The sequence below is a fragment of the Sapajus apella genome, unplaced genomic scaffold (genome assembly GCF_009761245.1).
Source record: "Sapajus apella isolate SASKATOON/1434 unplaced genomic scaffold, GSC_monkey_1.0 scaffold2, whole genome shotgun sequence".
NCBI lineage: Eukaryota > Metazoa > Chordata > Mammalia > Primates > Cebidae > Sapajus > Sapajus apella.
In genome coordinates, this window is record NW_022436942.1 from 75,241,941 (window position 1) to 75,268,275 (window position 26,335).

General features: G+C 49.8%; 1 protein-coding gene across 3 annotated transcripts in view; it reads right to left on the minus strand.

Annotated features, from left to right (window-relative positions):
• TESC (tescalcin) overlaps window positions 1-23,273 on the minus strand; it is a 58,734-nt gene extending 35,461 nt beyond the window's left edge. For 2 of the 3 annotated variants that reach the window (XR_004257615.1, XM_032240901.1), the window contains exon 1: window positions 22,995-23,273. Coding sequence is in view for 2 of the 3 variants with exons in the window: in XM_032240901.1 (XP_032096792.1) it covers window positions 22,995-23,052 (58 nt within the window). In the remaining variant the exon portion in view is untranslated. The remainder of the gene's footprint in view (window positions 1-22,994) is intronic. The other variant, XM_032240910.1, reaches the window with a different exon arrangement.
• Between the last annotated feature and the right edge of the window lie 3,062 nt (window positions 23,274-26,335).

Sequence of the window (26,335 nt, forward strand, 5' to 3'; positions counted from 1 at the left end):
GACCTTGGCATCTTAGCTCACTGCAGCCGCAGCCCCTGCCTTCTGGGATCCAGTGATCTTCCCACCTCGGCCTCCTGGGTGGCTGCAACTACAGGCGTGCATCACCATGCCTGGCTAATTTTTTTTAATTTTTTTTTTTTTTTTTTTAAGAGAGACGGGGTTTCACCATGTTGCCCACGCTGGTCTCAAACTCCTGGACTCAAGCGATCTGCCCGCCTCGGCCTCCCAAGATGCTGAGATTACAGGCATGAGCCACCACCCCAGGCCTAGAGAAACTTGCATCTGCTTGTCTGACCCTTCCTCTTCCGCTCCACAATATGGGTTTTTTCCTAGTTGAGAAAGGGGCTTTGTATAGTCACAGACTCAGAGACAGATGAGTAGGGAGAGGAAACAAGGGCGTGGGCTGGTGTGGGACGTGATCTGGGAGACATAGAGTGAGAAATGTATGGCGAATCTGGTGGAGCCAAGAAATGGAAGGACTCTAATCTGGGTGACAGAGCAAGACCCTGTCTCTAAAAAAATGCACGATATTAAACAATGATCTGCGTTTCTCACTTCATTATCAAAACAACTCAATAAGTGAGTGAATGTTATCTCAGGTTTTTGTTGTCGTTGTTATTTTTTGAGACAGAGTCATACTCTGTCACCCAGGCTGGAATGCAGTGGAGCAATCTCAGCTCACTGCAGCCTCCGCCTCTGTGGTTCCAGCGATTCTTGCACCTCAGCCTCCCGAGTAGCTGGGATTACAGGCATGTGCCACCATGCCCAGCTCATTTTTGTATGTTTAGTAGAGACGGGGTTTCTGTTGGCCAGACTGGTCTCAAACTCCTGACCCTCGAGTAATCCACCCGCCTTGGCCTCCCAAAGTGCTGGGATGACAGGCCTGAGCCACTGCACCCGGCTATTACCTCAGTTTTGTAATTTGAAAACTGCAGCTCAGAGAGCACTTAAGATCCACAGCACACAGGGGCAGAGCTGGGGCTGAACTCTAAGTCCGTCCAACCCCAAAGCCAGACTTCACCACGAAGTAACATCGCCTGTCTGCTCAGAGTACCTTGGTGCTCAAGGCCTTTAGGTCTGGCTCCTAGGGACTATACATATTTCATGCAAACCTTTCCAAAACACTGGCTGGACTGGGGAGCTGTGACCTCGATCCTCCCAGCATTCCCTACCCCTAAGCACTGTTTTCCTCCTGTTACAGAGACAGCTAATTTCTGGGACCAACTGGTCACCTCATTTCCTGCTCATTGTTTTTTGGCCTCAGGCTCCTCAAAAAGCTACAGCTCAGAATTCTCAAGCATCTCCAGCAGCTCATTAAGGGTGCCAACCTAGAGTCAGGGCTCCCCACTTACTGTGGGCATGGCTCCGATGATGAGCTCATCTCTTCCTCCCAGCACTCGGGGAGGGGCTGTATCCCCTTGTTACAGATGCAGCCACCAACACTCAGAACGGTTTGGTGAATCATCAAAGTGCAATTTCTACCTTTCCGCAGGAAAATACGGCTATTTATATCATAGGTATGTCAGTAAGGACACTGGCATGCTTCATCGCCTAGCAATTCCATTCCCGGGTACGTACACAAAAAAATGCATACTTCTGTTCACCCAAGCATGTGTACAAAGATGTCATGGCGGTGCCGTTGAAATCGCCCTAAATTGGAAACTACCCACATGCCCAACAATGGCAGAGTAGAGTGCTAATGTGTACTATCAAGCAATGTTAAGGGCACACAGCAATGAAAATGAACAACATACTCACAGACAAATGCAGTCAGACAGAGGCTGGGCGCGGTGGCTCATGCCTGTAATCTCAGCACTTTGGGAGGCCAAGGCAAGGCGGGTGGATCACGAAGTCAAGAAATGTAGACCAGCCTGGCCAACATGGTGAAATCCTGTCTCTACTAAAAATACCAAAATTAGCTGGGCATGGTAGTGGACACCGATAGTCTCAGCTACTCGGGAGGCTGAGGCAGGAGAATCACTTGAACCCGGGAGGTGGAGGTTGCAGTGAGCTGAGATTGTACCACTGCACTCCAGCCTGGACACAGAGTGAGACTCCATCTCAAGACAAAACAAAACAAAACAAAAAGCAGCCAGACAGGAATGCGTACATACTTTATGATTCTATTTGCATAAAGTTCAAAAACAGGCAAAACTCAACTACGATGTTAGAGGTCAAGATAGTGGCAGTCTGAAGGGAGGCCCTGTGGATGACGTGAACATTGTCAATGACTTTTGGAGGATGAGATGAGGAGGAGTAACTTGGAGGCGCTGTGGATGATGCGAACATTGTAAATGACTTTTGGAGGATGAGATGAGGAGGAGTAACTGGAACGGAGGGCAAAGGGGAAGTCTGGGTACCAGGAATGCTCCGTTTCTAGATCTGAGCACAGTTTACACAGTTGTGTTCTCGGAAACCTCAAACTGCATGCTCATGAGTGATGCACTGTTCTGGATGTGCACTATGTCACGATAAAAAGTTTACTATTAAAAAAAATGTGTTATTCCTCCCTGACTAAAGGAAGCCTGGGAAGAACAAAAAATAAAAATGTTTAAAAAATTGTAATTCCACTTGGCAGGAACGTATCCTAAAAATAATAGACACAACAGGTACAAAAATATGAATACATAAATGTGTTCAATTTTGCATTCTTTAAATAGCTTAAAATTTGACTCGCCCTAAGTGACTATCAAAAGCAGATTGGGACTGGGCAGGGTGGCTCATGCCTACAATCCCAGCCCTTTGGGAGGCTGAGGCGGGCAGATCACTGGAGGTCAGGAGTTCGAGACCTGGCCAACATGGTAAAACCCCATCTCTACTAAAAATACAAAGATGAGCCATGGGTGGTGGTAGGTGCCTGTAGTCCCAGCTACTTGGGAGGCTGAAGCAGGAGAATCACCTGAGCCCAGGAGGTGGCGGTTGCAGTGGGCTGAGATTACACCACTTCACTGTAGCCTAGGCAACAGAGCAAAATTCTGTCTCAAAAAAAAAAAAAAAAAACAAAAAAAAGATTAGTCGAACACTTTTTGGTATATCTAGCCAATTTTTTAAAAGTATACTGCCTTTAGAGTGCAAGAGGGAGAAAAAAAATTTTTTAAGTATATTGCCTTTAATAGTGACAGTTGTGTATTTGCATAGAAATACATTCCACATATAATGTCTGAAAACAGCTTGCTACCGAGAGCGCACAACTCTCTCTTGTGGAAAAGACGTAAAAACAGACAAATGTATTTAAGCAATTTAAATATCCTAGAACCTTTTCCCCGAAATAATTATTATTATTTCTCATCTCGATACCGGGGTTACAGACTGTCTTCCTTTCGATTCATCTATATTTTCCAATTTCTCTCTAATATACAATGTATATGTATTAGTCATGTAAGAAAGTTTTTCAGCCTACAACATGATCCCGTCTGGATGGCGGAGAGATCTCATAAATATCGTTATTGAGTCATTCCCTGGCTGAGTACCGTGTCCCAGGCACACATCATTTTCTTTAGTCCCTTCCATGGCCCTATGAGGGACATACAATTCCCGTTTTAAAGAAGAACAAACTGAGGCTCAGAAGGAATGTAAGTTACTCAAGGTCACTGACCTTCAGGAGTTTGAGACCAGCCTGGCCAACATGGTCACTGACCTTGAGAGGGGCAGACCCACAAATTGAACTGTCTGCCCAGAAAACATATAGTTCAGGCTGTGCACAGTGGCTCCCACCTGTAACCCCAGCACTTTGGGAGGCTGAGGCGGGTGGATCACCTGAGGTCAGGAGTTCAAGACCAGCCTGGCCAACATGGTGACACCCCATCTCTACTAAAAATATAAAAATTAGCCGGGCATGATGGTGCATGCCTGTAATCCCAGCTATTTGGGAGGCTGAAGGAGGAGGATCACTTAAACCCAGGAGGTGGAAGTTGCAGTGAGCTGAGATCTGTACTCTAGCCTGGGCAACAGAAGGAGACTCCATCTCAAAAAAAGAAATAAGAAAACGTGTATTAAAAAAATCATTGGCCGGGCGCGGTGGCTCAAGCCTGTAATCCCAGCACTTTGGGAGGCCGAGGCGGGTGGATCACGAGGTCAAGAGATCGAGACCATCCTGGTCAACATGGTGAAACCCCGTCTCTACTAAAAATACAAAAAATTAGCTGGGCATGGTGGCACGTGCCTGTAATCCTAGCTACTCAGGAGGTTGAGGCAGGAGAATTGCCTGAGCCCAGGAGGCGGAGGTTGCGGTGAGCCGAGATCGCGCCATTGCACTCCAGCCTGGGTAACAAGAGCGAAACTCTGTCTCAAAAAATAAAAATAAAAATAAAAAAAATTCTGTTTTGTGTTTTGTTTTCTTGTTTTGTCTCCCTGTTTGATCACTTAACCCCAAAAATACACTGATCTGATGATAAATAATAATTAGAAATTACAGCTAAACATATGCACCTAAACCACTATTAAAGATGAGTTATGGCTGGACATGGTGGCTCACATCTGTGATCCCAGCACTTTGGAAGGCTGAGGTGGGCAGATCGCTTGAGGTAAGGAGTTTGAGACCAGCCTGGCCAACATAGTGAAACCCCATCTCTACTAAAAATACAAAAAAAATTTAGCCAGGTGTGGTGGAACACACCTGTAATCTCAGCTACTCAGGGGGCTGAGGTAGGAGAATCCTTGAACCTGGGAGGTGGAGGGTGCAGTGAGCCAAGATTGTGCTACTGTACTCCAGCCTGGGTAACACAGCAAGACTCCATTTCAAAAAAAAAAGACAAGTTACCTTGAAAGCATCCTGGTGAGTGAAAGAGGCCACTGCAGAGGCCACACACTGGATGATTCCATTTGCATGAAATACTCAGGTGGACAAATCCACAGAAACAGAAAGTACATCAGTGGATGCCTGAGGCCAGGGAGGGGAGGGGCTGGAGAGGGAGAACGGGGAGGCGCTGCTAATGGGCACTGGAGTTTCTTTTGGAGACAGATAAAAATGTTGTAAAATTAGATTGTTTTGATGGTTGCATAACCCTGTGATTATACTAAAACTATGGGGTTCGGTTTAAATGGGGTGAATCTCATGGTGTGTGAATTATATCTCAATAAAGACATTTAAAAAATAAATTACATGCATAAATCATAACAACAATGGCAGACATTAACTGAGCATTTACCGTGTCCTGGCATCTGTGTTCAACTCTACTTGGATAAGCCTGGGCTGATGCCACCCTCTCACCAGTTCTGTTACGTAGGTATGATTCTACGCTCATTCTAGAGATGAGAGCTCTGAGATGTGCCCAAGGTCCCACAGACAGGAAGAGGTACATCAATCATCCTAGTCCAAGTTTATCTTACGAAGAGTTTCCAGTTAACTGCATCCAAAGTGCATGCAAGGCTGTGTACAGTGGCTCACGCCTGTGACCCAGCACTTTGGGAGGCAGAGGTAGGTGGATCACTTGAGACCAGGAGTTTGAGACCAGCCTGACCAACATGGTAAAGCCCTGTCTCAACTAAAAATGCAAAAATTAGCTAGGCCTGGTGGTGTGCACCTGCAATCCCAGCTACTCGGGAGGCTGAGGCAGGAGAATCGCTTGAGCCCAGGAGGCAGAGGTTGCAATGGGCCGAGATTGCGCCACTGCACTCCAGCCTGGGTGATGGAGTAACACTCTGTCTCCAAAAAAAAAAAAAAAAAAAAAAAAAAAGTGCACGCAGACACATGCAAACTCACACACACATATGCCCTCTGTCCTGCCTGATTGAAAGCAAAGGATTAGGAAGACAACCTCCCATCTCTGGAACACTCATTTTGACACCCAAATCCCTGGAGCCAAAGGCTCAGCTCATAGTTCAGGCAAGACTCCTCTTCCTCTGGCACAGTAACTGGAAGAAAGGATGATTTCTGAAGCCTCAGGAACTGACTTTCAGAACACCCCAGGCCCTGGCAGGTGGAGCTGGTCTAACCCGACATGCCTGGTGAGCTGCTTCCTCCTAACCACCTCCTGACCGTCGGCCCCCAAAAGAGCCCCTCACGTAAGCACCTGATGCACGTCTGCCTGCATCACAGCACCAAAGCCCACGGAAGGACCTGTCTTTCCCTCGAGGACTCCTGGGCTGGAAGCGTTTCCAGTTTCCTGGCTCCTCACCTCTAAGCCCCTCTCCAGGGCCCCGAGGTCACAGTTGCCATGGGGATGATGGGCAGAGATGGGCTTTGGTTCCTGGCAGCTGGACCTCATTATTTCTGGTTTTAGATTTCAACCTGAGTGAAATTCACACCAGTTCATGGGGCTGGTGGGAGTTTCACTGGCCCGGTCTTCTGGGGGTGGAGGTGAACTGTCACTTTGTATCAAAAAAAACTTCAACATGAAAGAGCACACCTGCCTTTCCGAGTGGCCATAAGCCCTGGAAAGGTGGTGAGCCCAGACGGAGAGGTGCTGAAGTGGAAACCACTCGCCAGCTGGCCAAGCCTAAGTACAAAAAAGAATGTAAACGACTGCAGTAACTTTTGATATTGATTATATGATACAATGATAATATTTTAAATATAATGGGCTAAACAAAATATACTATTAAAATTCATCTCACCATTAATTTCTTTACTTTTCTTAATGTGTCCATGAGAAAATTTAGAATTACATTACATAATACAATGTAATTACATCACAGCTACTAGAAAATGTATCATGATTACACCTCACATTGTTTGTGTTAGACAGCGCTGGTATATACCCTTTAACCAGAACTTGATCCCTAGGAGGAAATCCTGAGAAATTAAGACAGGCATATAAAGATGAACAGACGAGAGTAATCATGGTTGCCAGTTTAGAACAATAAGAAACTGGGGGGCTGGGCACAGCGGCTCACATCTGTAATCTCAGCAATTTGGGAGGCCAAGGCAGGTGATCACATGAGGTCAGGAGTTCTAGACCAGCCTGGCCAACATGGTGAAACCCTGTCTCTACTAAAAATACAAAAATTAGCTGGGTGTGGTGGTGCACGCCTGTAATCCCAGCTACTCAGGAGGCTGAGGCAGGAAAATCACTTGAACCAGGGAGACAGAGATTGCAGTGAGGCAAGATCGCACCACTGTCCTCCAGCCTAAGCAACAAGAGCAAAAACTCCATCTCCAAAAAACAAAAGGAAGAAACTGGGAGAAATGGGCCAGGTTTGGTGGCTCATGGCTATGAACCCAGCACTCTGGGAAGCTGAGGTGGGAGGATCACTTGAGCCCAAGAATTCAAGACCAGCCTGAGCAACACAGGGAGATCCCATCTATACAAAAAAAAAAAAAAGTCAAAAAATTAGCTCGGCCTGGTGGTGCACACCTGTGGTCCCAGCTACCAGTGAGGCTGAGGTTGGAGGATCACTTAAGCCTGGGAAGTTGAGGTTGCCGTGAGCTAAGATTGCACTCTAGTCTGAGCAGCACAGCGAGAGGCTCTCAAAACAAAAAGAAATTGGGGGACATGCTGAGCCGCAGAACATGAGACAGATCCTGAAGTCGGAATACTACACAGCCTTTACAAATGTTTTTAAGATACTGTGGGACATCGGAAAATGTCATTGTTGCATGGAAAATCCAACAGACTAAGATCTCATTTACACGTGGAAGTTCGTAACAATGTACACACGTGCACAAGAAAAAACAGGAGAGTATACAACAAAATAATAGTTGTCAACTGTTTTCAAAAGGTAGAGTTAGAGAACATTTCTCTCCTTTCCTCCCTTTAGCCCTAAGTTTGGTTATCTGTCCTTTAACTTCTCTGCAATTAACGGAGATTACTTGTATAATTGTACTTGGGTTAAACATTTTTTAACCATGATGACTATAGTGATAAATAAAAGAAATAATAGATGCTGATGAGGCTGTAGAGAAACTGAAACTCTCATATATTACTAGCAGGGATATCAAATGGTACAACCACCATGGAAAACAGTTTGGTAGTTACCCAATTAATTAAACCTAGAATTACCATGTGATCCAGCAATTCAGCAATTCCACTCCACTCCGAAACAATTTTTTTTTTTTTTTTGAGACAGAGTGTCACTCTGTCGCCCAGGCTGCAGTGCAGTGGCACGATCTCAGCTCACTGCAATCTCCGCCTCCTGGGTTCAAGAGATTCTCCTGCCTCCAGATCCCGAAGAGCTGTGATTACAGGCACATGCCACCACTTTCGGCTAATTTTTGTATTTTTAGTAGAGATGGGGTTTCACCACGTTGGCCATTCTGGCCTCGAATTCCTGCCCTCAGCTGATCCACCTGCCTTGGCCTCCCAGAGTGCTGGGATTACAGGTGTGAGCCACCATGCCTGGCCAACAATTCCATCTATACCCAAGATAAAAGAAAATGTACGTACACACCAGAAACCTGTAACCAATGTTCAAAGCAGCACTCTTTATAAGTGCCAAGAGGTGGAAAAAATCCAAACGTCCATCAACGAATGAGTGAACAAAATGTGGCACATCCAGATGGTGGAATGTTACTCAGCAAAAAAAGAAATGAAGCATTGCTAAATGCCACGGCATGAATAAACCTCGAAATAATTACAGGAAGAAGCCAGACATACAGAGCCACATGTGTATATGTATATGATCCCATTTATATGAAGTGCCCAGGACAGGCAAATCCAGTGAGACAAAGTAGACTGATGGTTGCCAAGGGCTCGTGGGTGCTGGGGAAATGAGAAGTGACTGGCCATGGGTATTTCTGGGGGGTGATAAATTGTTCTAGAATTAGGTAGTGGTGGCCAAGCACAGTGGCTCACACCTGTAATAATCCCAGCACTTTGGGAGGCTGTGGCAGGTGGATCATTTGAAGTCAGGAGTTTGAGACCAGCTAGGCCAACAGGAGACTCCGTCTTTACTGAAAATACAAAAATTAAGCAAATGTGTTGGCATGCACTTGTAGTCCCAGCTACTGGGGAGGCTGAGGCAGGAGAATCGTTTGGACCCAGGAGGCACTGAACTCCAGCCTCAGTGACAGGACAAGACTCCATCTCAAAGCGAAACAGTAAAAAAGGAATTAGACAGTGGTGATGGTGATGTTTGTATAACTCTATGAATATACTAAAAGCCACTGAATTGTACACTTTTAAATGGTGAATGTTATGAGCTGTGAATTAGGTGTCAACATAAAAACTACTTAACCTTGGGCATGATGGGGCAATTGAAGCCATTTCCTTCCTCAGATGCTGTCAAGGTGGGGTTGAGGATCGCAGTGTCCCCAGGGCCAGAAAGACATTAAGTAAGAGAAGGGGCGTGTGCAGGCAGGAACTGGAGCCCCCACCCTGTCCAAGGGGCTGCCACCATTCCCTCTAGCCAGTTGCTGCCACGGACGGCCAGATCTTCCCCTTTCATTAAGAGGAGGCAGAAATCTGCTGGGTTAAAAAAAATACTGGCAGCCAGGCACAGTGGCTCACGCCTGTAATCCCAGCACTTTGGGAGGCCAAGGCAGGTGGATCATGAAGTCAGGAGTTTGAGACCAGCCTGGCCGACATGGGGAACCCCCGTCTCTACTGAAAATACAAAAATTATCTGGGTGTGGTGGTGGATGCCTCTAATCCCAGCTACTCGGAGGAAATCCCAGAATACAAGGGTGAGCTAGGCCGGACGGAAGGGTGAGCTCCCAACTGCACTAACGGGGTGGCTGCTGTGGGTCTCTGCTCAGCGTCCCATTCAGCTGTTGGCCTGAGCTCCCGAGGCTGCTTCCTCCTCCATGATATGGAGATGACAACAGCACCTCCTCCTCCCTTGTGAGGTTGTTCACGCCATGAAAAACCACCACAAGCTATTCACAATTGCCCAAAGGTGGCAACCACCCAACATCTACCAACTGGTGAGTACATAAACAAAACGGGTGCATCCAGGTGATGAGACGTTATAAAGCGGTACAAAGGGAGGCAGCCCTGTCACACTCCACGAAGGGCAAATGCAGAGGTACAAGGCCCACCTACTGCAAGATGCCATTTACATGAATTGCCCCAGACAGGCAGATCCACATAGGCAGAACAAAAATTAGTGGTCGCCAGAGGCTGGGGGAGCAGAAAATGGGGAGTGGTGGCTAATGGGTGTGAGGTTTTTTAGGGGGCAATGAAAATGCCCTAGAAATAGATGTGATGTGTTAATATCATTGTGAATGTACTTAATGCCACAGAATTGTACGCTTTATTTTAATTCTTTTTAATAGAGATGGGGTTTTACCATATTGATCAGGCTGGTCTTGAACTCCTAACCTCAAGTGATCTGCCCACCTTGACCTCCCAAAGTGCTGTGATTACAGGCTTGAGCCACTGCACCTGGCCTGAATTGTACACTTTAAAATGGTTACAATGTAACTTTTTTTGAGAGAGGGTCTCGCTCTGTCATCCAGGCTGAATGGAGTACAGTGGCATGATCACGACTCACAGCAGCCTCAAACTCCTGGACTCAAGTGATCCTCCTGCCTCAGCCTCCTGAGTAGCTGGGACTACAGGTGCACACCACAGTACCCAGCTAATTTACTTTTTATTTTCTTTTGTAGAGACAAGGTCTTGCTAAGTTGCCCAGGCTGATCTCGAGCTCTTGGCCTCAAGTGACCCACTTCAGCCTCCCAAAGAGCTGAGATTACAGGTGTGAGCCACAGCGCCCAACCTAAAATGGTAAATTTTATGTTACATGAATTTTGCCTCAATTTTTAAAAAGATCATGCACACCCTTAGCACAGGATCTGGTGGGAGACGCAGGAGTCGCTGGAGTGGCTGGGACTGTTATTGTCCCCTAAGTAATCCCGTGATACTACCATGGCTGCTCAGCTGGATCCAGGCTCAGCAGGGATGCATCAACTTAGCTGCTTCCTGTGGCCACCACCAAAACAATAACTAACCCTGGGCCTTGGGAGGGAGACAGGGAGGGGCAGCCTCCTCAGCTTTGCAGGGACCACTCCACGCGGGACTGCCCTCTCGTGCCTGGCACACGCAGGGCGCTTCACGTTGCTGGATGCCGGCTCCCCCCCTTCACCTGCCTTTTCCTTGGATGCCACATGCTGAACACGTACACGTCATAGACCACTCCTAGCTGCTGGGATGTTAAAATTAACCAAAGATGCATTTGCATGCACTTGGCCTTGAGAAGGAAGCTCTCAAACCCAATTCTGTCCTTCAGAGGAGTAGCAGCAGCTCGAAGGTTAATTGCTGGCATTTATGACGCACCTTAATACCATTTTCACGCCAACTTCCACCCACTTTGTAAGTGCGAAAGCCAAGGAATTCCTGGTAAGAGCTATCGCAGGCCCACGTCAGCAGCGCTCATTTCAACCTTGGAAACCAAGGGTCTTGTTAGGATCTCTGTGGGGTTTTTCCTCCCCTGAATGAATCCTCGGATTCTCAGGACTAAAGGGGAAGCTGGGACAGAGTGAACTGACTTTAGAATCTACTGTTCTCTCATTAGCAATAAGGCAACTGAGAAAGCTGTCAGAGTGGGTGCTCATGACTTTAAAACTCACAGTCTGTTTTGCTCATCTATGTTCCCTTCCTACAGCTATGCTCTGTTCTTTACCGTGTGCCTTACAGCGGTGATAATAACCACCACGTGTTTTAGCTGGGAGTGGTGGTGCACGTCTGTCACGCCAGCTACTCGGAAGGCTGAGGCAGGAGAATCACTTGAACCTGGGAGGTGGAGGTTGCAGTGAGCCCAGATCACGCCACTGCACTCCAGCCTGGGTGACAGAGAGAGACTCTGTCTCAATAAATAATAATAACCACCACCACATGTTAACATTTACCTAGAGGCTAGGACTCAGTCCTCCCTCTGAGGTACCTGAATTATCTTATTCAGGTACCTCCCTCTTAGGGTAGTAATCACACCCATTTTACAGATAAAGAAACTGAGTCTCAGAGAGGCTAAGTCACTGCCTGAAGGTCACACAGCTAGGAGCAGCAGAACAGGGATTTAGACCAAGGTCCATGACTTTAGATTCTGTTTGCATAGCCATTTGCTAGGCTGTATGCCAAAGCTGAGAAGTAAGGGAACCATAAATACATATCATTTATGTAACTAGAGGGAGAAAAATGTCTCCATTTTAATAAAAAGACTAAAGATGAAAAAGGGGGAAAAAGCAACAGTGAATCAGGAGAGATTTTGAGAGTGGACAAGTGGGCGTCTTTCAGAGCATCTAAGAAACAGGTTTTCACAGCCTTCCAGAACTATCTTCAGTTCCAGATTTATCCTGAGGCCAAATCAAGCAGAGACAGACTTAACTAAAGTACAAGGCTGGCCGGGCGTGGTGGCTCATGCCTGTAATCCCAGCACTTTGGGAGAGTAAGGCAGCTGGATCACTGGAGGCCAGGAGATCAAGACCAGCCTGGCCAACGTGGCAAAAACCTGTCTGTACTAAAAATACAAAAATTAGCTGGGCGTGGTGGTGCATGCCTGTAATCCCAGCTACCTGGGAGGCCGAGGTGGGAGAATCACTTGAACCTGGGAGGCGGAGGCTGCAGTGAGCCGAGACTGCGCCGCTGCATTCCAGCCTGGCGACAGAGAAAGACTTTGTCTCAAAAAGAAAAAAAAGTACACGGCTTACTTCAGTAGGATACTTAGATTAAGAATTCCAGGTGCTGCTACTCAGAGCAATTACAGACTCTGCCTTCCATTACAAACACTGGATAGAGCAACAAACAAATATAATCCCCAGCTAAATGGAAGGAAAGGGCAATACCCAAGTACCAGGGACGAGGAGGAGACCGGGAACCAGCAGGGTTAGTGACAGATGCTGCTGAGGTGGCCTAGGTGTGTTGGAGTGGTTTTGGGCTCCAACAGCTAAGGGTAGTGACTTCAACTCCACAGAAAAGGCCTTCGGTCTGCAGGAACTGGAACTGAGCTGCCTCTAAAAAGCTGAAACACAAAAGGCCGCTCCTGCACATCAGGTGGGCCAGAAAAAAAGTGTTCCCCACTGGTCCAGAGAATAATGAGAAAGCCATCTCTGCTGGGAGATGGCAGGGGAAGGGAGAAAGAGCAGGCTTCTGCAACGAATCCAAACTCCAAGCCTGAGCCACGCACTGGTGAAAAATCCAAGCCTCGGTGGTGCAGGAAACCCAAACCGAGGAGTTAATGTGAAAAATGTTTCCAGACTGGTAAAAACCCTGAGATATCTAGCACAAGAAATGCAAATGCACTGTGTAAGGTTCTTCATAAAACTCAGGGCACACAGGAGTCCTGTGGGGCAGTAGGGGGAAGGGCCAAGGGGAGTCGGGGAAAAAGCCCAAAGATGAGCTAATCATCAAAAACCAAACCATACAATCAAATAAACCACCATACGGGAGAATCTGAAAACACAATTAACAAAAGGAATAGCACCCCAAGAAGAGACTATATAGTAAGCTTTAAATTATTACAAACGATGGAAGAACAGTACCCTACGCAAAAGAGGTGAATTTGAAAACTATATAGCACTTATAAGCATTTTTTTACAAGTCGTTGGAATTTTTTGAAACTTAATAGGTTAAGGAAGCAAAGTTGTAATAGCTGAAGAGAGAATTAGTGAACCAGAAGACAGATCTAAGGAAATGACCCAGCATATGGCACAGAGAAATATAAAGAAAATATGAAAGAAAGATTAAGAGGCATTCAGGACAGAATGAGATGATCCAACATTTTTCTAATAGGAATTACTAATGAAGAAGATGAAGAGAAAGGGGATAATATTTTCATAATGGAAGACATGAACCTTCCTTAGAATCGAATAACATAAACCATTCCCAGGATAAATAAAAATAAATCCACATTTAGACATAGCATGTACAGAACACCAATCACACGAGTTTTAAAACAGGGAAAAGGGAAAATAGGTTTCTACAAAGAAGTATCAATTAGACTAACAGTTGATTACTCCACAGCAACAAGACCAAAAATGAAGTGCTGAAAAAAAAATCCAGCAACCTTAATGATGATCTAGCCAAATGATCATTCACGCATGCCTGCAAAAATAACAATATTTTCAGGCAAAGTTTACAACTCACAGAGCCTCACTGAAAAATCTACAGAAAGGTGTATTAAATAAGAAAACTATATCCATCAGGAAGAGAGGTTGCAAAAAGTAATAGTGTCTGCATAAAATAGTAATAATGAACAATATGGAGGCTCTTAAATACTATGGAGTGATACAAGCTAAAGTACATTAGGGCCCCCCATTATGAGCACAGGGCAGAGATGGTGATTAAGTTTAGGCACGTCTAAGATGACAGGCATATAAAAAATGAAATGAATTACTAAAAAGTCATTGAATGCCCTTTAAAAGGAGATATGCAGCCAACTCCTGAACTGTTCACCATTGAAATGATTAGTAACTGCCAATAAGTCTTAAGCACTGAGGATGGGTCAAGAGCTTTGCCCAAATTCTAACTTAACCCTCACAACAATTCCGTGACACAGGTTCTATTTTTGCTCTCATTTTACAGATGGGGAAACTGAGGCTCGGGGAGGCAAAATGCCTTGCCTAGACAAGTAAGAGGCACTACCATGATTTGAACCCATGCCTATCTGCTGGAAAAGGACAGCTGGTGAGAAGCCACCTATGTGCCACTGTAGGACTCTGGCCGAGGTCCTGGGGGAATGCAGGCAAGGGCAAGACAGGGAACCCCCTTAAAACTACCAGGTGAGTGAGGCCTGCAAAGTGCTGGGTATTTACTCAGGGCTCCCTAATCATTGGGATCCTGGCAAAGGTGCTCAGAAGGAACTCAGGGTACCCTTTTCCAATCTCAGCACCCAGGGCAAGCTGGCCTCTGCAACCTACCTTTGGCCTCTACAAACCCCCTTCAGGGACTGCTGTCTCTAGCCTGGCCACCTGCCCTCCCTCCTGGAGGCACCTGGGACCTAAGATCTCCTCTGACCTGCCAGGAAGCAGTGCCCAGAACGGAAGGCTTGCTCCTGACAGCGTGCCTGTCTGCAAAGGTCACACCACTGGGACGACAAAGGGCCTTTTTGTCCCAGTGCTCAGTGGCCACCACCACCAGCGGAAATCACCCGCTCGACCTTCTGGTTTTATAAATTAATAATTAAGCTGGAGCAGGCAACAGGAAGGCTGGCAGGACGAGGGGTGTCCAGGCCCTCGACCTGCACAGTCACTCCAGCATGGACAAAAGAACAAAGAGGCCCTGACTTTTCCTCCTGGAACCGTGGGGCCGTCTGAGCCAAACACACCTCATTCCCTGAGCTTGAGATAACACATCCTAAAGTGCTTTGCAAAGCGAAGAGCATCTTATCAACACCCAGGTTATTCTGTTTGTCTTACTGGGCCGTATGGCGTGTCTGAGCGTTGATTAAATTTCCACGATGCATTCTGGAGACCATTAACTGACAAAAAAATATCCTGCCAGGGTGGCGGTGGGGGAGGCAAAGAAGATGCAGCAGCGATCTAATTACCACTAATCCGTGGAGCGAGGACGTCTTGGAGAGGACTCAGTGGCTGGCACAGAGAAAACACAAATTCTTCCAAAACAGACCTGAGCCACCAAGTAAGACCTTAGGAAACAGAGGGGGAGCACCCTCCTGCCTCTTCCTCCCAGCCGGGGTCTCCACTCCCCTCCCACTGCGCACTACTGAGCTTGTTATCCCCAGGGGGAGCCCACCTAGATTCCAGAACTTTCCACATCACCCAGAACCAATCCTGCCTGCCTCGAGATCCAGTTCTCCCCTTGCCGTCTCAGTAAACAATGTGTGGAACGCTACTGATGAGGCAGTGGGGTGATAGCATGGCCGCCCCCGGATCATACAGATGCATGGACTCTCAGGGTCTCAGTCTAGAGTGTGTGGGGTTCCTGGCACGTGGGAGAGGCAGGTTCTCCCAGCACTTGCAAATCCCACTAGAAGGCCTGGTTTTGAGTCTAAGTCCCCTACCTGGCAGCCAAGTGCCCTTGGGCAGTCATATCCTGTGTCTGAACCTCAGTTTGCCCATCTGCAAACTGGCAGAAATAGTCCCACCTCCAAAGGGCTCTTCAGAAGATCAGATGATTGACAAGTGCTCAAGAAAGAGCAGCTGTCACCTCATTCACAGCTGGCTGCGTTTTTTAAGGAGTGGGACTGGTGGTTCAGAGAGGGGCACAGCCCGGATGAGGCATCTGAGCAAGCGGCGCAGGACAGCTCCAGGGCTGAGCTCAGTGCACACGGAACGCCGGCCTCCAGGGTCCCGCTCTGTGGCTGCTGCAGATGGTGAGGTGATGGGGCCCAGGTGAACAGAATGAGAAACACCAGCAGGGGCCAGAGCAGGCAAGGGCCTTTGGTTGATCCCCAGCCCTTTGGGAAGCTTCCACATGCTTGCGAAAGTGAACAAGGCACATTCTTTCTGCTCTAGGGAGCTCCAAGTTTCGAGGGGGTAGCAAGTGACAGAGCTGACAAGTATAACACAGTGTGATGCCCGTTATTGCGGGAGGGAAGGAAGGAGCTCCAAGAGCCCTCAGGATGGGTATTTAACTGTTAAAGGTGTTTAACTGTTAAAGGGCCTTCTCCTGCCAGTTTCCCCTGTGAGCCTCCAGAGGGGAGGGCAGGGGAGGCCTGGAAGCCCCCACCTGATCAAGACAGAAAGGGTTCCAGAGGCTGGGAGTCCCATGATCAGGACCACTGTGTGGATGACTCCAAACCAGGGCCCTGGACCCTGCCTCAGAGCTCAGCACCCCCTCCCCCGCCATTCACATTCATGAATGTGAATGAAAAGAACACATTCATTTTCCTCTGCTGAGGAGCCCGTGTCTGAGGAGGGAGCCCGAGGCGGGAGGATCACTTGAGCCTGGGAGTTAGAGGCTGCAGTGGGCTGTGATTGCACCACTATGCTCCAGCCTGGGCAACAGGGCAGGACCATCTCAAAAACAAATTAAATAAACAAAGTAAGTGAATCATTTTCTTACTGAGTTGTGATCTACATACAGTGGAAGGCCTTCACAGTTTGGACTCTGATAAGGGCGGAGGGCCCCTCCCCAGAGGCACTCAGACAATTCCCTATCCTATTTCATGGCGTTCATGGACACCCTGAAGATCCCAGGGGAAAAGCCACAGTCTAGCCCAGTGGAAGAGAGAAGGCGCAGGTGAGTTGGGCTGGGTGGCTGCTCAGGTTACCAGGCTTTGACGGACGACAGAACGGTGTGGAGCTGGCCAGTCTGCCCAGGCCCCATCAGAGTCTTCCTCCCCCTACGCTACAATTGTGGGGTGCTCCCCTACCCCACTCGAGCCCCTGAGCTTCTGGAGGGCAGGGACCACATCTGGTCCACCCTGATAGCAGAATATGGCAAATGGTGAATGAGCCAAGGCCACGGTCTGGGACCACTTAAAGACTTGAGAACCCAAGAAGTATTGCCCAGGGGTGAGAAGGCAGGGGGAAAACCAGCGCCACCCCCACCAGCTGCCCTTGGCATTGCCTGTCCTCCCCGCCATCTCTGGTTCCCTCTCCAAATGGGATCAGACCAGGAATGGAACCTGACTCTCTACTTCTTTTCTGTTTTTTTGGAGACAGTCTCGCTGTGTCACCCAGGCTGGAATGCAGCGGCACCAACTCGTGGTCTCAAGTGAACCTCCTGCCTCTGCCTCCCAAAGTGCTGGGATTACAAGGCTGGAGCCACTGCAGCAGCCTTTGACTCTGCTTCTCATTATGATGCCTGTGGCCCTGGGCAGTCGCATCCTCTCAAGCCTCGATGTCTGCATCTGTAAGACGGGAAACCAACGGTGTTCCTGGGAGGGTTCCATCAGCTATTGCGGACCCACTGCCTGGCTCAGCTGAGCATCTGGTAGATGCCACGTGCCCGAGAAACATTCACTGCTGCCATCATCAGGTCTGAACTCTAGGTCTGGAGATTTTTGTTTTTTTCCTTTTCCTTCTGGCAGCTTCTTGGCATCGACATAGACATGCCTGCAAAGCTGTTTTGGAGCCTGAAGGAAAAAACAGACCCTCCACCTTTCCCAGAATCCTCCTATTGTTTCCTTTCCAACTCCAGAAGCAGACACGGATGGCAGGAGGTCAGGAAGTGGGGCCACCTCCAGGTCACCTCAAGGTGGCGAAGGGGAACTGACTCACGGGAATGATTCCCAAGGAGCCTTTCTCTCGGTCAGGGCCCATTTTGCACCCCGGTCCACACACCAGGCACCACTCGGCTCCTGCCACCGAGGGTGCGTGGGGAAGGCGGTGAGCTCAAACACACCCCCGAGACGCCTTCCAACAGGCTTTTCATATGAATCTTAATAACTTAGGTGTGAGCTTTCTTGGCTCAGCAAAGATGCCTGGGAATACTCAGTTCTGGTTGAAATCAATCAATAAGACTCTAACAGGCAGCGAGAAGGAAGGTGGGCACGCAGACCTGACGATGCCCTGTGTGGGCGAGCTGCTGCTCAGGCATATTTTTGGTGAAGCTGGCTCGGTGCTGATGCCAAGAGGGTTCATCATGTAGGGAGGGAACCAGAGATGCTGGGAGGGCTGGCAGCCAAGGACAGCTGGTGAGGGTAGCACTGGGTTTTCCACCAGCTGCCTGTTCTGAACAACACACCTTGGGTTTTAAAGTCCCCAGGGACTGCGCCCCTTTAACATGAGCCTCTTGTGTTTTCACCGTGTACCACCAACTGCATGCAAAGGTGAACAAGGCATGTTCTTTCTGCTCTAGGGAGCTCCGAGTTTCGAGGGGGTAGCAAGTGACAGAGCTGACAAGTATAACACAGTGTGATGCCCGTTATTGCGGGAGGGAAGGAAGGAGCTCCAAGAGCCCTGAGGATGGGTGTCTAACTGTTAAAGGCTGGATGGAGAGATGGCTTTCTGGATGGGAGCAGCAGCTAAGCCAACCCCTGAACAATAACGAGCATTTGCTTCATAGAGAGAGAGAGTTAGGGCTGTGCGCAGTGGCTTATGCCTGTAATCCCAGCACTTTGGGAGGCAGAGGCAGGCGGATCACTTTAAGGTCAGGAGTTCGAGACCAGCCTAGCCAACATAGTGAAACCCTGTATCTACTAAAAATACAAAAATTAGCCAGGCATGGTGGTGGGTGCCTGTAATCCCAGTTACTCGGGAGGATAAGGCAGGAGAGTCACTTGACCTAGAAGGCAGAGGTTTCAATGAGCTGAGATCACGCCATGGCACTCCAGCCTGCGTGACAGGGCGAGGCTGCATCTCAAAAAAAAAAAAAAAAAAAAAAACAAGAGGGGCAAGAGGAAAGGTGGTTTGAGATCCTACCCTGGGTGGAGAAAGGTTCCCATATGCAACCACCTAATTGTGCACATCAAACGAAAACAGTGCTCCAGACAGAGGAACAGCTTGTGCAAAGGCCTGAAGGTGAGAAAATATATGGGCACTTCTTTTTCTACTCCTTGTTGGTTCCTAGAAATTCAAGTGGCAGCGACACACAGTGAAAGCATGCTGGCAGTAAGAAAGCGGCTCTGGGGCCGGGCATGGTGGCTCATTCCTGTAATTCCAGCAGTTTCAGGAGGCTGAAGTGGGAGGACTGCTTGAGGCCAGGAACTTGAGGCTAGCCTGGTCAATGTGGCAAGAACCCTGTCTCTGCAAAAAAATTGAAGATGAGCCGGTGTGGTGGCACACAGCTGTAGTTGTAGCTACTGGGAAGGCTGAAGCGGGAAGATCGCTGGAGCCCAGGAGTTCGAGGTTGTGGTGAGCTTAATCATGCCCCCCTGCACTCCAACCCCGGGTGACAGAGCAAGACCCTGTCTCAAAAAATAAAAATTTAAAAATTCAGTAGAAAAATGAAAGTAGACTGGGGAATCCTATGATCTCCAATTCCTCCATTTAGCAGCTGTGGGGCAGCAGGCAAGCTGGCTTACCTCTCTGAGCCTCAGTTTCCTCATCTGTAAAACGGCCCTAACACTGCCTTCCTGGAGGATTATTACTCTAGAGTGTCACGTGAAGAGCACCAGCATGGAGCCTGACGCACGGCAGGTGCTTGGGGAATTATGTTCATTATCACTATCCTCAGCCTGATCTTCTGGTCCTTTCTGGATGGTGTTCTCAGAAAGGGACCAAGCTGACTCCTCCCCAGGAAGCCAGGGGTCATCTTGGTCCTCAGGGAGGCCGGGAGAGTCAGCAGCCGTGCGGGCTCAGCCTGTCCTCTGGCCACCTTACCCTGAGGCTCTTCTCCCTTTTTCTCAGGGAAGATTCCCAAGGGAACAGCTTTGGAGGAAGGACCCTGCCTGACCCACTGGGTCTCTGGGAGCTGAGACCCATGCCAAGCCAAATAGCCTTGCATACATACCTACACAACTTACTGCATCCACACAACGACGTCAGGATCCAGGTGAGGGTACTGAGGCTCAGAGAGATAAAATGACTCGCCCAGGGTCATGTAACTGGGAGGGGTGGGACCAAGACTTAACTCTCAGTATGGCTCGGAGTGACCACGACATACAAAACTGTTTCAAGCATGGTCAGTAACAAACATGTACACGTGTTTAGTCTAACTACTTCCCGTGTATTAACTCACTTAATCCTTCCCAACAACTTCAAGGAAGGTACTATGACCATGCCCATTTTATAGTAGATGAAACTGAGGCTCAGAGAGCATAAGTGACATGCCCAAGGTACCTGACAAGACCCCTGAAACCAGGCTCCTGCCACGGCCTAAGCCCTGGTGACAGCTGTGTCCTCATGTCCTGTATTCTCATTTACTGTTGCCAGCTCGTCCCTGCCACAGGGCCTCCACATTTGCTGTCCCCTCAGCCTGAGATGTCCTTTCCACTGATTTACAGACCCCTGGCTCCTCCTTACTTGGATTTCTGTTCCATTATCACCTCCTCAGGGAGGTCCTCCAGATCCACCCTAAAGCTCCATTCTCATGCCACCCCGCTGTGCCTCATTCACAGTTTAACACCTATGGGGTGTTTATTTTTTAACTGTGTGTCCCCCTCCAGGAACAGCAGCCATCTCTAAATCCCCAGCCCCTGGTCTATAAATATTTGCTAAGTGGGTAAAAGTGACCAGATTATGCAGTCCCTTTCAGAGGACTGAGGGCAACTTTCCACCTACCTAAAGTTCCACCTACCTAGTCTGGTCTAACCTCAGAACCTCCTCTCCCACCCTCTCCATCTCCCTTTGGGTTATGAAATCTGAGCTCGGGGCAACACGAAGGGAAGCCGCTGCAGCTACATCTAAGAAGGTTACAGAGCAGGAACACACCATCCGTCATCCCAGTGGGAGGCTGGACCCAGGAAACTGACAAGACTCCCAGCATGCTCTGCAGCCCCTCCTCCCCATCAAACCCACGCACAGGCAGAATTCCCGAGTGCCCTGTGGGCTGCCGGAGAGCCCACCCTTCCAGGGGGGATCCCCACCACAGAGAACACCCATCAACACCCATCCAGATCCAAAGCAGTGGGAGGCTGGAAGAGGGCACGTGAGAAATAATAAAACCAGGAGAGACCTAGGCAAGTAAGAACTAGAGGAATCCCTCCTTTCTCTCTCATAAATCTTCAGATTGAAGCGCATAAAACTTTTTATAAGTGAAATATTCAACATAGTTCAAAATGAACTTATAAAGAAGTTTACAGAGAAAAAGCTGTCTCTTCATCCCTTCCACTGCCCCTCAATCCCATAACCCGCACCAAGTATCCATTTGTACTTTCTGGTGGATTCTTCCAGTCTGCAAATATAGCAATTACCAATGTATACTCTAAATTTCGCCCGTTTACATTTTCTATTTCTTTTTACTTTGCAGCTCCAGCTCAAAGGATCCTTTTTAAAAGAAAAATAAAAAGAAAAAAGGGTACCATATTAGATATGCCACCCGCCACACCTTTTACTTCCCTAGTTGGATATAATTCTACATTTCTACACAGGAGAGAGATACAGATATAGATGTATAAGTGTGGGCATACACACGCAAGTTATTAATGGTTTTCTGCAATTCTCCTCCCATTCTCCAGGAAAGGGGTGTTTAGATTGGAGGTCAAGAGGGGTTGCTTTTCAGCTGACGCACAAACGGCAGGGCCACCCTCTCTTGGTGGTCAATATTAGACGCTGGTTCTCTGCACTTTAAGGAGGTGCCAAGAGCTAGCTCTTTCCCAAAATATCTGCAGCTCCCATTTCCTGAGCGTCCACCCGGTACTAGGAGAACTCTTTAACACAGAGAAGGAAAGCTGAGAATCAGAGAGGTAAAGTGACTAGCCCAAGGTCACACAGCCAGGAAGTGGAGCTGGCAGGATTCACTGCCAGTCTGTCCCTCGCTAAAGCCGGTTTGCCCACACACCTGACCCCCTCCCACGGTCTCCAGTCCACACCCTGGTCCACAGCCGGTGGCAGAACCCGCCACTCCGAAGTCAGGGCCCAAGGCCAAGTCCCCAGCCCGGCTGAACTCGGGGGGGACAAGCGCTTTCTCCGCCATTTCCCTGCGGGCAACTCGGCCCGGCCTCCCAGGGCGCCCCGCCCGCGCCGACGCGGGGCGCGCAACCTTTGCAGGTCCGGGGAGACCAGCGAACGCAGGGGAGGACGCCGGGCTCCGGGCAAAGTGCTCTGCGGCAGCTGCCTCGCTTAAGCCCTCCAGCCACCCGTGGGGGTGAGGCCATCTGAACCCATTTTACAGATGCCAGGACGAAGGCAGGCGCGGAGAACAGACTCTCCCGCCTAAGGTTACCCGGCTGGGGAGCGTCGGAGCCCGGCTTCCACTCGGGTCCGCCGACTTCAAAACTTTCCGCCCCTACGTTCGCGAATGCAAAAGATTCTCAGGTGCGGCGCGCGAGCCCCAGCCGGGCTGCGGGAGGCGCTCGCCCGCCCGGCCGGAGGCACCTGCCCTGCGTTTGGGAAGCCCGGGCCCTGCTCCCTCCCCGGTCCGCAGTCCCCCAGACACGGAGTTCCCGGGCCAGTCGGAGGCTGAGCGGCTGCGGCACTGAGCTTCGCAGCGGAGCTCCTCGTCTCAGCCGGCGAAGTGGCCGGCGGGGACCCATTTGAAAGAGGAGGAGACTGAGGCGCAGAGAGGGCCCGCCACTGGCCCAAGGTCACACAGCGCGGCGGCGGGCCGGGGCCCCCAGCAGTGGCCGTTCGGAGGTCCCGTCCCGGTCCCCGCGCCGCCCCCGCGGGTACTCACAGCCGGTCTTGCCCTCGAGCTCCCGCACCTCCTCGGACGCGGAGTGGGCAGCGCCCATGGTGCCCGCGGCGGGGGCCCGGGGCGCGCGTCCCTCGCAGGCCCCGCGCCGGCCTCGGCTGCGCAGCGGCCGGACTGGCCTCGGGGCTGGCCTCGGGTCCGGCCTCGGGTCGGGACGCCGGGGAAGGCTCGGAGCCGCGGGTTCCGCGTGCGGCCGAAGCGCGGCCTTATATATAACGGCTAAGGGCGGCGCGCCGCGGTCCTAGCGCACGCCGGTTTCGCGCACTGCGCGGCTAGGGGAGCGCCCCGCCCCGGCCCGGAAACCGCCGGGAGGGGGACCTCGGAGCCCACCGCCTTGGGTTCTCAGTCAGTGCAGCAGCGGCCACGTGCCTCGCCCATTCTGCATCCCTGCTGGATCTGGAAGCAGGTGTGAGCAAAGTTGGGGGCGTGGGTAGGAGGGGCGGGACCCCTGGGGGTGCCATGCCCACCCCCAACCCATCCCTCCTCACATCCTCCAGACCTTAGGAGGAAAACTCCACTGAGACAGTCTAGGAGGTCAGAGAGCAGGAATTAGCTCTATGGAGAACAGCAGTAATAATAATCCTATTTGAAGGTGCACCATGCGCTTTGGTTTATTCCAGGGAAGCCCCAGCACCCTTCTGAGGTGAACACATCCACGTGGCGGCCCGTGTGGGCCCTGCACAGCCCGGTGGCTGAAGGGCACCTCAAACTGCAGGAGCAGGCTGGGCGCGGTGGGTGACTCACGCCTGTAATCCCAGGACTTTGGGAGGCCAAGCCAGTAGGATCACTTGAGCTCAGGAGTTCAAGACCAGCCTGGCCAACATGGTGAAACCCAGTCTCTACTAAAAACTCAAAAATTAATCCAGCGCGGTGCCACATGCCTGTAATCCCAGCTACTCCCGAGGCTGAGGCAAAAGAATCGCTTGCACCTGGGAGGTGGAGGTTGCGGTGAGCTGCGATCTCGCCACTGCACTCCAGCCTGGGCAACAGAGCAAGACTGTCTCTCACCACCACCAAAAACAACAACAGCAACAACAACTGCAGAAGCGGGCCCAGGAGGCTGCATTTGGGGCAAACTGCGGGAGAGAAGGCGATGCCAGTGGTCCCCATGCCCGCTAGGGAAGTCCTGGGTTAAGAAGGCTTAAGCGGTTGGCTCTCCATCCAGGTCGGGTGACCGGGGCCAATACTGTTGCCTGTCTAACATGATTCCTCCTCCTTAAAATAAGGATAAGTTAATAAGAGGTCCACCAAAGGGCCTGGCATGGACACAGCACAAGGTCACAGAGGCTGGTGGGCACTATGGAATCTTGTCCCCTGGAGAGGCACACAGCCAGGGCAGAACGTCAGGGTCAAGGCTCTGCTGTTCTGAAGGCTCTACAGTGCTTAGTGACACCACCGTCAATGACCGTCAGGTATCAGGTCTGTTCTGAACACTAGGCTCAATGATAAATGTTGGGGGGGAAGGGAGACAGCATAGTGGCAGGAGTTTTTCAGTGCCCATGGAGGGGACTTGCGTGGACCCACCTTCATCAGTTTCATAGGCTGCTGAGAAGGGAGCTGCTGAGAACGGCTGTTCATCCCTGCAGACTGCAGGCTCAAGCCAAGGGTTCCAGCCCTTTCCAGGGGTAGGGGGTGACTTTCAGAGCCACGAGGTAGAGGGTGGGGGTTGGTCCTAAAACCTCCTAGAGCAGCAGAATCAGTCCCTTCCTGGCTGCAAATCCAGCTCTGGCCAGGTGCAGTGGCTCGTGTCTGTAATCTCACCACTTTGGGAGGCTGAGGCAGGAGGATCGAGCCCAGGAGTTTGAGACCAGCCTGGGCAACATAGCAAGACCCCATCTTTACCAAAACTTAAAACTTTAAAAAAATAAGCTGGTCACAATAATGTGCACCTGAAGTCCCAGCTACTTGGGAGGCTGAGGCAGGAGGATCGCTTGAGCCCAGGAGTTAGAGGCTGCAGTGAGCTATCATTGCACCATTGCACTCCAACCCAGGCAACAGAGAAAGACCCCATCTCTAAAACAAAAAGAAAATCCAGCTTCCTCTTACACTGCCTGTCTGCACTCATAGAGCTAAGGCAGCACCTGCAATCTGCACTTTAAAGCACTCTCCAGAGAGCAGTGCAAGACCCGATCAAGGTGGACTGGTCTGAGCCGGCTGGACAGCTGACCTAGGGACTCCATTTTGGGTTAGAAGGATTCTGGAAACATAGGAAGGCCTCTGCGATCAGGAAAAGGATCCTCAATACCCCTGGGAGTTCTGAGCCGCTGAGCCAACCAATTACATACAGCTGCTAGGAGCAATTTTATTCCAACTTAAAATGTCTGTTCCTGGAATTTTGTTATATTAAACTAGTCAAGAATTAAATGATGGAGCTGTCTGCTGGGGGGATAGGAAGTGGCATTCTCTGGACATCAGCCTTTCCTGCTTGGCACAGTTGCTCCCAGAGTTGGAGATAGTAGGGGTGGGGACAAAAACCCAGGGGCAAGGAGTGGGGCACATGGCTTCACTCTGCCTCTTGGGTAATCTCAAGGAAGCCAGTGGTATCTGTCCTACTGGGTCACCTGTCTACCCTGACTGACCCAGTGGCCACTCTTAGCTCTTAGACAAGCTCTTGCACAATAGCATTGGGAGGGTTAAATGCAGATTCATATATGTAAGGTGATTCATATATGTAAGGTGATTATGAAGGTTAAATGCAGATTCATATATGTAACGTTGTGAGGGTTAAATGCAGATTCATATACGGAAGGTGCTTAAAACTGTTCCTGTTGCCTGAAACTCCCTTCCACTCCCTCTTCCGACCTCAGTGGAAACTCACATCCTCAGGGAGGCCTTCTCAGAGTCCTCATCCCTTCTCCTGTGTCCACAGCCAAACAAGCCACCGTTGCCAGCCAGCAGGGAGCTGGGAGGGAGGAAGTCTTGGGTAGGATGACAGAGAAGGATTTATTCCTAATCGCAGGGCTTGGAGAAGTAATCAGGAGATCCCTGGAGCAGCAGGTAGGAGGAAAAAACCAAGGCACAATTTATGCATTTGTTCAATCATTTATTCATTGCACGTTTATTAAGCACCTACTATGTTCGGGGCTTTGGCTGGGTCCTGGAGCCACAGCCAGGAATAAGATGCCACCTTCGCTCCTGAGGAACTCCTGGTGGGGGGAGGAGACAGACACATGGGCAGTGACAAGGCAGATGGATAAACAAGGGCTGACGTGATGGAGCCCACAGAGATACGGAATGTTCAATCCGGAATGAGGCCCTGAGAGGCTGTGTTGTCTCTAGAGCTGAGCTTCAGGAAGTCCAGGACTGTCCCCAGTTGTGCTCCT